The 14,527-nt window shown below is 42.5% G+C and overlaps 1 protein-coding gene across 2 annotated transcripts in view; it reads left to right on the top strand.

The window, feature by feature from the left end:
• LIMCH1 (LIM and calponin homology domains 1) overlaps nucleotides 1-13,688 on the top strand; it is a 331,389-nt gene extending 317,701 nt beyond the window's left edge. For both annotated transcript variants that reach the window (XM_077279847.1, XM_077279846.1), the window contains exons 30-34: nucleotides 1,060-1,153; nucleotides 1,729-1,806; nucleotides 1,887-1,995; nucleotides 3,718-3,820; nucleotides 10,210-13,688. In XM_077279847.1, the coding sequence (XP_077135962.1) occupies nucleotides 1,060-1,153; nucleotides 1,729-1,806; nucleotides 1,887-1,995; nucleotides 3,718-3,820; nucleotides 10,210-10,235 (410 nt within the window). In that variant the 3' untranslated portion in view covers nucleotides 10,236-13,688. The remainder of the gene's footprint in view (nucleotides 1-1,059; nucleotides 1,154-1,728; nucleotides 1,807-1,886; nucleotides 1,996-3,717; nucleotides 3,821-10,209) is intronic.
• Nucleotides 13,689-14,527: the final 839 nt, after the last annotated feature.

Genomic DNA, 14,527 nt, shown 5'->3' with positions numbered 1-14,527 from the left:
AGAACCACTGGTGACTGCGAGCGCAGCCTCAGTGACTGGCGGTGACGTCATCGAGGTTATCTCCGGTCACTGAGACTCTGTTCCCAGCCGGGCTGAACTGTCGTGACATCCCTGCTAGCACCGTGAGAAGGCGGCTGGCTTGTCTACTGTGAAAATTAATATCACGATAGTTATAGAATCCTTTTTGAAAACTTAACTGAAGCTTACCACATCTAAACTCATCAACAGCTCCCTAGTGTACCTCCTCACTGCTGCTGTTGAAAAATCCCCTCAATGCTCAGTACAAGCTGCAGCTGTCAATCAGACTAAGGCTACTTTCACACATCAGTCTTTCGCCGTCAGGCTCAATCCAGCAAATTTTGAAAAAACTGGATCCGGCGAAAGATGCCCCCTATCCTTTTTTTTCCATAGACTTGTATTACCGCTGGATGACCTTACGTTTCGTCCGGTTTTTGCCGGATCTGGCAAAAATGTCGTTTCCGGTGTCTGGAAAAAACGTAGACAGTAACGTTTTTTGTCTCCGGCGAAAAAACCTGGAAGCGCCGTATCTGGCGCTTCCGGCTTTTTGCTACAAAGGGAGCCGGAAGGTGCCAGATCCAGAAAATGAAGGATTCCGGTGCCGGATTCCGTTTTTTTAAACTGAGCATGCTCCAGTTTTTTTTAATCCAATTATTTGGATATGCTAGTCGGATCCGTCAAAAATAATTGATCCGTCTCATCAGTTTTTCACAATTTGCAACGGATCCAGTTTTTCAAAAATTCGCCGGATCCTGCCTGACAGCAAAAAACGGATGTGTGAAAGTAGCCTAAGTGAGTGGAGACTTAATATATTGGACTCCTAAAAAGCACCATTTTAGGATTGTCAATGTAAGTACACCAGTCTTTCCAGGTGTAAGCGATCTATTTAGGAATGTATGAATCTTTTAATCTGCAATCTGTAGACAGATCCACTTTAGTCTGACTACTGTATTTCTTGTACATACGCTTGTGTTTTTGTGATGCCTTTTCACAGCTCGTGGCAGCATTTTCAGTATTATACACCTGTTTTGTATTTGTCAGGCGTGACCGCGGACTCACATTTATCGGAGAATGGTAATAACTGTGTGGATATTAATAATGCCTTTCAGAGGACGCCCTACATGGATTCTAAAGGGTACGTTTTTGGCATAATCTCTTAGGCCTACCTGTCTGTGGTAGGATTATCTACTGATTTTGACTGTAGATATTCATAATCTGTTTTGATAATCTAATATTTCTGTTCATTCATCACCATTGTGGAGTAAATCCGAATTAATTATAGAAAAGGGTTTCAAAATCACAGTTAAGCTTACATGGGAAGCCCCAAGGAAAAAATGATATATAAACTATAACTTTTAATACCATAATTGTTATAATCCAACACAGACACCATACATAAATAGTGCACCCTGAGTTCACCCTGTGTATAGGACTCTCACCTTGACCACTACCTACCAGCTGAGGTTGGCACCCTAAATTATGTTGAAACGAGACTGGCGCCCCCTTTCACCCTACAAATAAGTGAAGTCAGTCACCCACTCATGCATTAATGGGGATGAAGGTGAAAAGTCAATCAGACGAGTGGTCAGAGGAGGTTCAGAGATGTGGGTAGATCAGTGTCAAAGAGAGAAATTTGGTGAAGTGAACCCCAAAAGCATCATTTGGATAAAAATCAGATAAGTTAATACACAACATTGTTTTGTTGAACAGATCTGACCCCCAGGACAGACCCCGGGATATTGGCTACTCCACACCGTCTCCAACGTCACAGGGCCAGTCACTCAACAGGTACCAGAGGCCTCTCTTCTAGGCGGCACTGAGGTGTAGGAATGTATTGTATCTTGTCTAAATCAATTGCTGTGTTTCAGGTCTGTGAGTGGGAAGAAATTGTGCTCTACGTGTGGACATCCTCTTGGCAAGGGGGCAGCCATGATCATTGAAACGCTCAGCCTGTACTTTCACATCCAGTGCTTTAAGGTTTGTATAATCACTATTAACGCATAGTCCATGTCACTTAAGATGTCCTAATTAAATACATTGTGAATAGTCAGCTCACTCGTCGGAAGACCAGGTGCCTAGATGATCTGGTTTTCAAAGTGTAGATCGACCATGATTCATGAATGACCCCATCCTGACGTATGAGGTAATGGTACGTCATATGTCGGGGCTCCATCTATACAGTTACTGAACCCGCATGTTTACTGGCAAATGATGGCTGCTATCATCTGTGACAGTAGCATTTACAGCGTGCGTCTTTGAGGCACACTGTCTTGACTGCTCATGATTGCAGTGTACCAATAGATTGCCATGATGGCCGGGGGTCTGTTGAAAAAACCCCTGTGCCTGCCATGACTGTACTTCTATGCAACTAGCCTATTTGTGACCATAATAAGATACCGTCATTTTTGCAATATATAGTATGAGCGAATGGTCGATTTCAGGTTCAAGTTCCCTAAAGGGACTGAAAAGTACACAAAGAATAAAAGAAAAATCTGAAAATATATATTTTTTAAAATAAGAAGAAACCTGAAAAAATGAAAATATAAAAATTTAAATTACCCCCCTCTATTTATCCCATTAAAATTGAAGAAGCAAAAATAATAAAAAAAAATGCACGTGGTATTCCTCCAATCTATCAAAATATAAAATGAATTAATCCAAACGATAAACTCTGTAGTGAGACAAAAAAATTAAAAATGCCAAATTTTCATTTTATCCTTAACTGCAAAACCTGAAAAACATGCAACAAGAAGCGGTCATCTTTTCTACCCTAAAATGACATCGATAAAAATGTCAACTCTGGGTGCGAAAAATAAGTCCTCCCACAGCACCATCGATGGAAAATGTTACAGGTCTTGGAAAGTGGCGACATAAGCAAAATTGGCCTTTACTACCTAAAAAAAAAAAAAAGAAACTCTGCATGTTTGGTTTCACCATAGTTGAACTGATCGGGTAAAGAAAATGGTCAAGTCATTTTTACCACACAACGAACACTGTAAAAACAAACCTCAAAAAGCAAATATGTGAAAGTTGCATCGGGATATGTGTATTTAATTGTGCCGGTGTGCAGCCAATGTTGCGTGTCACGGTACAATCAAATATATCAGGTTGTTTATATAGCTATTAATGTGATGAGTTTTGTTAGTAACTACTGTAGACATTTTTTTCTTCTACATATTTGCAACAAGTGCATATGGCATATATATATATACACATACGGTATATATATATGTACTGCCGATTCTTTCATAAACTAGGCTAAGTCAACTACCCTCCCTAGGGGGTGTATTAACCGCAAAATTAGCAGGAGTTGTAAGGATTTTTTTTCATCTTGATAGAACATAAAAATATTTATTTTAATTTATTACTTCTGTAACCGATGGACTGTAAGTAGAAATCAAAGTAACTCTATCTTGAATATTCCCATAAATGTTCTTTTTATTTTATTTTGAACAATATTATCTGCTCTTTTGAACATCCAACTAGGTTGCTTCCTCTCCTGTAGTCTTATATGCACCATTTTTTGGTTCTTGAAAAAGAATGTTCTGATTCCCTCTTGTTCCTGTTCTGCGTGTCTCTCCTCTACTGGTCCTGGTGTGTGATGGCCGTACCAGTCACAGTGACCTCGCATTATATTGTGTATAGCAATAGCAGATTTGTGTAACTATATTTCACTAATTGTCCTTTGCGTGTTTTTAGTGTGGCATCTGTAAGGGACAACTTGGTGGTGCAACTACTGGAACTGACGTCAGGATCCGCAATGGCCTATTAAATTGCAATGATTGCTATGCAAGATCCAGAAGTGAGTTTTTGTGGGTTTTTTTACTTTATTTTCTCTTTCTCTTAGAAGACCTGCTTGCCTCAACTCCCATCTTTATCCCACAACACTATACTCACTACTGACATGGATGGACATCTCACTGCCTACTACAAATTCAGTACAATACTATCCTGCATCTGTAACCTTTCTATATTCATTTACTGTATAACAGGCTTAAAATGAATATCAATCTTTTCTTACCATGTCGTTTTGGTGAAAGGAGACTTATAAGCCATGCAATGCTCCTTTAGGAATTTAAATATGCAAATTGCCTCTTCAGAGATAAAGAGGACTTGAACTCTAGTGCCACCAATTGTATGTAGGGATCTTAAAAGGCAATATTTCCTATCTCAATGCTAATTTTTCCGTACAGGTGAGACATAACATATACAACTTTATCCACCTCGCCGATATTAATTCAGAGCTAATTCACCAGCCACTCAGCAATGCAAGTGAATGCATTGCATTCAGCTCTGCACCACAATGATGAAAATATGTTCCATGTCTATAGATGTCTATAAAAACTTCACCTGTCACTAAAAAAACAATTTCTGGGTCGCTTCATTGGGGGACACAGAGGACAATGGGATAGTCTGCTGCCACCTGGAGGCTGACACTATTTATAACAATCTAAATGAAAATTTGCTCCTCCCCAGCAGACTATACCTCACCTGCTAGCCTCAGGCTCCCTAATTTTTTTGTAGGCTCAGTTGGAAGCAATTCTGTCTCAGACCTGTCAGTCTTTAGGTTAGGCTGGATCGTGTTCAGGGTAACTGGGTATAATTGTGCACTCTGTTTCACCCACGCAGTGACGCAGAGTACAGGTTGTAATTGTGCAATCCGTGTTCTCCTCACCCAGAGTACCATGACACAGTCGGTGGTCAGGTACTTTGGCAGCGGTCCATAAGTCAGTCAGCTCCTTCCCACCTGCCCCACAAAGCATGCATATTGCATGGAGCAGAAGATTGGATTTTGCATCTTCAGAACAGGTGAGTATAGCCCTGTTGCGACTCTGTAACCTTCCCCTCCACACACCATCTCTCTCCTCCCCCCTGCTCCTCACTTTTTTCCCCTCCCCTGCTCACTGTTTCTTAGGGTAGTTGAAGAGGGTGGGGACAGATAGGACTAGAGCTCGGTGGTTTGGAGGAGAGGCTCAGGACTGTGATGCCCGGCTGCCGGGCTCAATCCGGCATCTCGGGGTTCCACTGCACCAGCGGCCGGGTTAGGCAATTCGTCACACATGCCGTTTCAGTCCGCCCTGTGCCCCCTACACTCTTTGCGCTAGAGTTGCATGATTACCTGGGTCAGGTGGGGTGGACCGTGTAGTGGCCATTGTTTAGCGGTGCTGCCTGCCCTGGCGTAGTGGTCCTGTGCAGCTGGCATCGATGCTGCTGCACAGCGCTATAATTAATCCTCAGGCACGCTGCTGGCTTGTCGAATTCACAGGCATGCCGGGGCCAATCTGCACAGTCGCTGAGCCCTGGCAATCAGCGCATCCGGCGGGCATACTCTTCCGCCTATCTGCAGTGCTTCCCGGCACCCCCATCTTTAGCTTTGCCTCTACCTTTTCCGGCTGCCCTATTTTGCAATGCAGTATTTTACATATGGCACCTGTGTAGTATCCTCACTCACACCGTCCTATTTCTGGCACTCACTGAAACGCAACGGACACCAGCGACACAAGGGTGCTATTCTGGGATTACGGACAGAGTAGGCTGTTGACATTTAGTGGCTGATTATTAGTTCTCTTCAGGAACTTTTCTTTAAAGCACTGCTCACTGTTGTTTTTTCCCTGCTTTCTGTTTCTTGTAATGTCCAGAGAAGACCATGCACGCCCACTAGTCACTTATCATGCAATCCTTGCCTGTAATAATACGTTTTCCACAGGAAAATCAGAGGTCCAATTGTACCCCCTATACTCCTCCACCTCCCTCTCTGCTTATACCTGCTCAGGGAACCTGTGTAATGTCAGAAGAGAGTATAGTCCCACCTTCTTGGGCTCGTAATCTAGCCCAGTCAGCATCTGAACTAACCAGGGTGTCCAGAATGCTGGTTACTGTTGTGGAACATTGCAAATGGTGGCTGCCACCCTGGAGCTGTGACCACCTCTGTAAGTTGGACCCTCCTGTCACGCCGCTCCAGCATGGCCGGTCTTGGCCGAAATCCAAGCGGCCTCACTTTACCTCATCCTCCAGCTCCCGAGAAAGACGTCCAGGATCTTTTTTCCCTCTCAGAAAGCACACTCAATCACCCCACCCCCGCGCTCTCCCCAATGCTTGGACTCTACTTCCAGCTCAGACTCTGTGTTAGACCCATATCAGATGGGGAAGTTGAGGGAAACAGTGGAGAGTCTGGTGTCGGCTGTTGACTCATCTCTAGGGGTGTTGTCAGACGACCTCCTGCCCTCTAGGCTAGATCTTTTTCTAAACACAAGGAATTTTGGGAAGACCTTCAGAAGGTATGGGAGAAAAACGCAGTCGTATGCAGGTGTTATACTCGTTTCCTGCAGAGTTGGTGACATCCTGGTCTGCTAAACCTTTGGTAGATACTCCCGTATCTCACCTATCTAGGACAACTACATACCTCTTGCTAAGGTAGTGGCACTTAGAGACCCCACAGACAGACATATAGAGTCTATGGCTAAGTCCGCCTATGAAGCAGTGGGCTAATCTCTCTGCCTTGCTTATGAAGGTACTTGGGTATCTAAGGAAGTTACTGCTTGGGCTTAGCCTTTACATTGCAGTATTCTAGCTGGTTCCTGGCAGGTGGAGCTAGGGAATATTGCGGATCAGGTCGCACAGGCAGGCAGATATTTAAGTTCAGCCTCATTAGATGCAAATAAATGCTCTGCCCAGGCGGCACCAATTGCATGTCCTTTCATCGTATTTTATGGCTCAAGGTATGGAGAGCAGATTTGGCTTAGAAGAAATCTTTTACGGGTTTACCGTTCCAGGGGTTGGTCCTGTTTGGTATAAAATTGGACAAGGTCATTGCTGATGCCAAGGGGGGCAGACGTACCCTGCTTCCTCAAGCCAGGCCCAGTCATCCATTTAGAAGACTGTGTGTTTTGCAGTTCCACCCCTTTTGTCAGTTTCTTAAACCACAGGATTTTAGCCGTCAGGTCAGACCCAGAGTCTCCCAAAGTCTCCCAGAGGTCAAGGAGATTCTCCTTTAAACCTACACCCACCGGGGGTTCCCTTTGCTCAGGTGGTAAGCCACCTGGTTCTAGAGGCAGTAAAGGAGAGAACATCCACTCAGGGATTTTTACAGAGTGGGTGGCTGCCTCCTTTTCATGGAGGCATGGCTGGGGGTGGGTCAGAGAGGTTGTTTTTTCTGGCTACAAAATAGTTTGTCGCTCTTCTACAAGATAGTTTTTTTTTCAGATCTCATCCCCCATGTTCTCCCAGTATAAGATCCGGTTTCAATCAAGCGATAGCATCCCTGCTTCAAGCAGCAGTAATCATGGGGTTTCATCCTTTGGAACACTTCAGAGGATTCTACTCAAAACTATTCATCATCCCCAAAAAGCAGGGTTCGGTACGATCCATTCTTTATCTAAGATGGCTGAAAAATTCAGTGCGGCTTAATCGCTTGAGTATGTAGTTGCGCTGCTCAGTTGTGGCATCCATGGAGGCCGGGAAGTTTTTGTCCTCAATAGACATCCAGGATGATCATCTTCATTTAGCTATCTTGCCGGCCCATTAGCAATTTCTTCGCTTTGCAGTCAACCAGGATCACTTTCAGTTCAGAGCCCTTCCCTTTGTGCTGGAGACCGCACCCAGGATGTTTACGAAGATGTTTACCAGGCATTAGTCCTGCAACTCTGTAAAGCAGCTTCTTGATCATCAGTACATACCTTCTCCACATTTTACAGGGTCCATACCTTTGCTTCTGCTGTTGCAAGTCTTAGCAGGAAGATTTTGCAGGTGGCAGTTGCTCAGGCTTCGGCCTGAGCAAGAGTTGGAGAGTTTGATGGTAACAGTATATTAATTATTTTCCCACCCCAGGGACAGATTTAGGACGTCCCATGTTTCTCTAATTCCCCCAATGAATTGACTGAGAAATAATGACTTTTGGTACTCATCGTAAAATCTGTTTCTCTATAGTCCTCATTGGGGGACACAGCACCCACCCATAGTTGCGCGGCTGGGCCTGCATTTATGTTGTTTTCTTCTCTTAGGGTGTAATTGAAGCCTTTTTTTTCCAAATTTTTTAATGTGTTGTTTTTTTTTAATTCTCCTACTGATTTTTCAGTAAACTGAAGGGGCCTGAGGCTAGCAGGCAAGATATAGTCTGCTGGGGCGGAGCCAATTTTCATTTAGAATATAATAGTATAAGCCTCCAGGTGGCAGCAGACTGTCCCATGGTTCTCTGTGTGCCCCAATGAAGACTATTGCGAAACAGATATTACGGTGAGTACCCAAAATATTGATATCCCATACATGACCTTAAAAAATGTAGGACAGACATTGCCTTGTGTTGCTCTGTAGTCAGGAAGCCTGATTACACAATGGAATAAAGCTATTGCCACACCAGCCAGTTGTTTCACACTTGTACTGACCAGTTCAAAGGATTTGACTGCATCACAGACTCTCTGCTCAGCGGGGAGGTTGTTGAGCAAATGGAAGGAAGAGATTGTAAGTTCTTCTTTCCATGGCCCTAATTCACAATTCATAGCAAAGCCATTCTTCTACGGTTGAAATTAGGGTGTCAAGTGGCATTTAATGGGAATCTGCCAGCAGGGTTTTGCTATGTAATCTGGAGACATCAGGAGATAGAGGCTGAAACACAGAATTCAGGGACTTATCACTTGTCAAAGTGTGTGCTGTTGTTAACTATGAATAATTTATCACTAAGAGATTAACACTAGTCTGGTAACACCCTCACCCTCTGATAAGCACCTCACTGTCTATGCACTTTGTCCTGGTGTGGGTGGGCTTAGCTTTCTCAGCTCTGATTCATTGTAAAGTTTAAAGCTCTGATTGTGTCAGAATGGCTGTACCCAGTAATCTAAGCGATACATTGTTGGATTCAGCTTCTCTTTGCCAACATCAGGCTGCTCTCGGATGTGGTAGCAAAAACCTGCTGACAGATTCTCTTTAAATGTCCCAATTGTGATGCACTATCATTCTGACCTGAAGGCACTCAACTCCACCTATGACTGGGCTTCACAGGAGATTGGTAATTTTCCTATATAATTCAGCAGTATTGCATTGCATAGAACAAACGATCAGACGGGCAAATAAAAAATAAAGCACAAGTTAAATGGAAAATGTTTAACAATTTTTTTTTTTAAATTAAAAGTTAATCATCCCTGTTTTCCCAATATCATCATGTCTGAAAAAGTCTGATCTATCAAATAAACATATATTTAAAGCATCCATTAACTGCTAAGTGGGAAAAAAAACTTTGAAGTGACAAAATTGCCATTTCAAAAAACATCATAAGTTCCAAAATGGTACCAATAAAATGACAGTATATCATATAGAAAACAGGTCCTCACACTGGTGAATCGAGAGAAAAATAAGACAGTTCCAGGGTTCAGAAACATACCAATCGTTTGACAATAATTCGGATTTTTTTTAAATCACTCTTACTTTTAGGCTAGGTTCAAATTGCTTTATTGGGTGATCGCTAACGGACAGCATTGCACGGCGAAAATGTCGCAATTAACGCCGTGCAACGGGTCCGTTAGCGCACCCATTGACAGCAATGTTGTTTCTGCCTGAAGCGCATCGCTAGCGCGTGCCCTTTTTGGCTCGCGCTAGCGATGTGCCGTTCTTTTGTGGCGCGCCTCGGACGCTGCTTGCAGCGTCCGCGGCGCGCCCGAGGTCCGTTCCCCGCTCTTGCAGAACGGGGATCTGCGAGAGCGGGACGTTAACGCGACCCCTAAACGCGACCCCTACAAATACATTGCGTTAGCGCAATCCGCTAGCGCTAAACGGATTGCCCTAACGCATTGTGAACCTAGCCTTAGTGCCTAATAATACTGACCTGAAGAATCATGTTGTCAGATCATTTTTACTGCACTATAAACACCATAAGAACAAAAACAAAAGTAGTTTTGAATGATACCTTTTATTTTTCTATGGTTTTTCAGTAAATTATAACTCCTTCCACAAAAAAAGCCCTCATGATAACCACAGAAAAAATAAAGATATGACTCTTGGAAAAAGTGAGGGACAAAAAGAAAAACCTCCTGGTCTTGAAGGGGTTAGAAATATCTGTTACAATTGCATTAATCCTATGTTGCAGGCCTACTTTAATGCTCTACAATCTTTAATTGTAAGGTAGACAAGTGTACAAATATTTTAGAGGAAGTTTGTAACGAATTCTACCTGCAATCTCATGTTCTACCTGATTTCTTCCAGCGGCGGGTCACCCTACTCCATTGTGATTCCAGCATCCGCCATGAAGACCTTCCTTATAGAAGAGCGTACTCTCTCCCATGAAGGCGGACTTCAGACAATCACCTTTACCTGCAGAGATCCTGACACTCGTCTCGTGTCGAGATCGGAGAACTGTGTGTGGTGCTTGCTAGTTTTCTACGTGATTTGCTTAACATTTGCAGACGTTCATTTGCGAGACAAATCCAGTAGATTCCTACCTAACAAACACCACCGGAGAGATTTGTGAATTTGCCAAGAAGAGATCCGTCAGACCTTGGTTTACAAGTACCCCACACACACTGGTGTGGGAAGGCTTTGATAAGTGACATGCCCCCGAGGTGCCTCGCCCTTAATTCTGGTGCAGGTGAATGTATATCTACGCATTGGGCTACATCCTATGTATCCAGACACCTCTATACTTCTCGTAATGATTGTGGGGTGACCAGCAGAGACGCCGCTTAGACCTGTGAGGTCCTGCTTACTGGTGTCCTATGGTTTACACCTACATTAAAATGGGGCATAAGTGTTAGCTTTCTATTAGTGTACATTGATGACGCCATAAGTCTTACAAGCAAGCCAATTGTATCTTGAGTCTCTTGATGCAATCCTTCCAGCATATAAACACAAAAGTGATGTATCTGTGTGCAGCTCTGCAGACAGACGACGGATGAGAATGTCCTTGGGTGTAGAATTTCCAGCACAATGAAAGTACTTTACTACTTACTAAGTTCTCTATATTAACACTCCTCGTAGAATGTAATCACCATTGTGTTGAATGCAAACACCAGTGTGAATGATGCCTTATTTTCTACGCACACCACTGAATTTTAGGCAGGAGTTCTCATTTACATATAGGGTAATCTGAGGCTATTCAGCTGCATGGGTGACACTAGATGGCGCTATCACACTGAAGATTGGGCAAGCCTCCGCTGGCGCCGTGACCACGATTATAGTCTGATAATACAGTTTGCGTTTACACGGAGTGATGGGTTTGGCCGGACGATAACTGTCTTACATCTGTAGTGATATTTACTGACAAGACTGCCACTAATGGCGCTTGTACTGGACAGTCCTGGTCTCTTCATTAACGTGCACTATGAATGATAAGAGTGAATCCCGATGAGATGGACATTTATTATAGCTGCCTCGATTTCCAAAAAGTTCAAGTGAACCTTTACTACATGGATAAAGGAGACAGAACCGTTTTTTGGGGGGGTTGTCAGGTGGGTTATTTTTTTGGGGGAGGATTTTTTGTATTCCGGATTGTGGATTTCCAATGTCTGGTATCCTGAGATTTGCAGAATCTCGAATTCTAAAGGAAATGGCATATTAATAAAGGCTTGTGGATGATGTTGGACTCCTGAGTGGGTTTGGAAAGACAGAGGTGTATCTAGAAGACGGGGAGGTTCTTGCACGCGGTGCTCTATGGTGTAGTGTAACCTATAGACACAAGTGGTTACTGGATATCCCTCCTTGAACATAATGAAGCCCTATCATGTGTAATAGATGGAGTCACGTCTAAATTTCCAGAATAGGGTGCACATCTGCTGTTACATGAGCAATAATATGTCTTCTCGAGCCGGTAGCCACTATTTATTTTAGTGCCAGCACTGATTATTTTGCTTGTGTTCGGTTGATACATCTGCAGCACTTGCTTTATATTGCAGCATACAAAAGGTGCCTTAAATTGCAAAACTGTTGCATGTTCCTGCAGGTGCGACAGATGCAATAAAGCTACAATATTAAGGAAGGCGAGGGAGACAGATTGGGGGTCTTAGTGTCACTCTGGAAGAAGTCTTGGAGCTTAAAATGTAAAAAAAAAAAAAATTTTGGGGGGGGCGTTTGTTTTTACTTTTTTTTTTTGATGTGTTGTGCATGAATCCGGTTTTCCATAACTGATGTTTACACTTTGCATGGTGTCTGTGATCTTAATTCCCGATTCTTCGTACAAAGCTCGCCCAATATAACCCTTGTTTTATAACCAGGATTCGGCTCCGTGTCGGCGCTATAGTTAATGCTATATGATTTCTACTTCGTAGTAACCAGGAGAGGATTTATTTATCTGCATTACAATACATGGTGCAGTATGTACAGAAGAGCAGAACCTCAATGCTTTAATAAACCGGTCACCAGCATTTTGCTTTCTATAGTCCGCTACCTTGATAAGGTGGTGTGCACATCACTGCCTCTTTTTGGATGAATGGCTACACTCACAACTCCAAAATTCACTTGTGACTGAAGTTAGCTCCATGGAATAATCTTAAAGGGAATCTGTCAGCAGGTTTTTGTTATGTAAGCTAAAGACAGCATGCCGTAGGGGTTAAAACACAGATTTCAGCAACGTCTCTCTTATCAAGCTCCTTGGTTTTGTTTGCTTACAATTATTGTTTTAGCACCAGGAGCTTATCATTAATCTGCCCCAGCCTCCAGGTCAGACACGCCCCCTCCTGCGATAGGCAGCTCACTGACTATGGACATTGTATATACAGAGCCTGGTGTGGGCGGGGTTATCTTTCTCAGCTCTGCTTCATTGCTAAATCTAAACATTCTAGATTGTGTCAGAGCGGCTGCACCCAGTAATCTAAGTGATACATCATTGGATTCAGCGTCTCTTTGCCTACATCAGGCTGCTGCTGACAGATTCCCTATAATGCTCCAGGAAGCCTCAATATACAGTTTTCTTTTCGGTGTCTAATAACTGTAGAGCTGAATTAGGTCTCTGGGACATGGAGCAAACAAGGCAGTGCAGTATTACATAGCCAAAAAAAACATCTATTTTTTAACCCTGCGCCTCTATTTTGTAAGTGAAGGAAAGAAAATCTCTAAAACAAGTCTCAGTGTCCTATTAGATATCATGCAGTCATGCCTGAATTTTTTGGTTGTTGGTGGAGTTGGGCTTTGGGACAGATTCAATTGTCGTATTTCCAGCATCCCCAGAATTTTCTATAAACAGTCATTTACTGTCAGGCGTACCAAATACGGGGCTAGTGTGTGATTGCATTGTATATTTTGCTAACAGTGTATTGGTGTGCAATCTGCTGCTGATCCTTGTGGCAGCGATATCAAATCTTTTGATTCTCTGTACTTCTGGTGTTGCTGAGTACTAATTTTGTCAGTACTATTGGAAATGTATTTTTGGTGTTATTATTTTATTTTTTTGTAATATTTACCAACACGCTGACGAATTACTAGAACAGGCCTGCGCTTACTACAGCATAATGCGTTAGCGTCCAGAGAACCAGGAACGTCGGCTACTGCTGTGTCTGTGTTAATTCTGTCTATTGTGACGTTATACTGGTTTGGTGCATATTGCCTTAACTGAGGAACAATGTCGTGTCACGTTCCTAAGTCCTATCTGGTTCGTATAACACTAGAGTTCAGAAAATAGATGAAGAAAAAAAAAAAGACCTGCATCAGCTTTTATAGTACATGTATGTTTCTAAATAAAACATTTGACAACACGTCAGACTCCGGCTCTTATGTTTCCTTTGTGTTAATATCTAGAATATAAATATCGTATACAGCAGTGCTGTACGGATGACCATGATATAGAAAAAAAATATAAAAAAATACTGCTAGCCAATGTTTCACCATCCAAAATTAATAGTTGAAATTTCACTTTTTAATTGATAATAATCAAATGAGTATTTTATTATATCAAATGGTTAAAACTAAGGTTCCACCAATCAATAGTAGAAAGATTAGACTTTTCTACTCTTGATTGGTGGACCCTAATTTTTAACTATTTCACAGCATATAAAATACCGGTTTTATTATCCATTAAAAGTGAAGTTTTATCTATTAACAAATTTGCATTGTGAAAGTTTTGATATCTGTGCCTTATGGAACACAATATATTATCATTTTTGATTTTTTTAGCATATCACCATTTTTGAGTCCAATAATATGTAATTAATTTATTTTCAAAGTTATAGTGCAATAGAAACATCAAGCAGTTTACACTTTGGCGACCAAATCTTTCAATGTACACCATTAAATTTTAAACAATATATTCTAAAGGTCAATATTCTTTTTTTTCTTTAATTAAAGGGGTTGTCTCATCAAAAATGATAAGTCTGCAGTCACTGTGTGTCATGCACAGTGTAGGAAAGCCTAAGTGCAACAAGAAGGAATGAGGGGAAGGGAGCCCAACACTAGGGAAGGGGGGAGTGGAGACTCTTAGGCAGATCTAAAGTCACCCTGTCTGCCCTAAGCATCCCTATATAGGTTCTGCACCTATCGCTGAGCAGGAACCTAATCCCTGCCTGATCCTGGCGATAGGCCCTTCTTAGTGAAGGAC

Source organism: Ranitomeya variabilis, chromosome 1, assembly GCF_051348905.1.
Source record: "Ranitomeya variabilis isolate aRanVar5 chromosome 1, aRanVar5.hap1, whole genome shotgun sequence".
Taxonomy (NCBI): domain Eukaryota; kingdom Metazoa; phylum Chordata; class Amphibia; order Anura; family Dendrobatidae; genus Ranitomeya; species Ranitomeya variabilis.
This window is presented reverse-complemented; position numbering and strand designations above follow the sequence as displayed.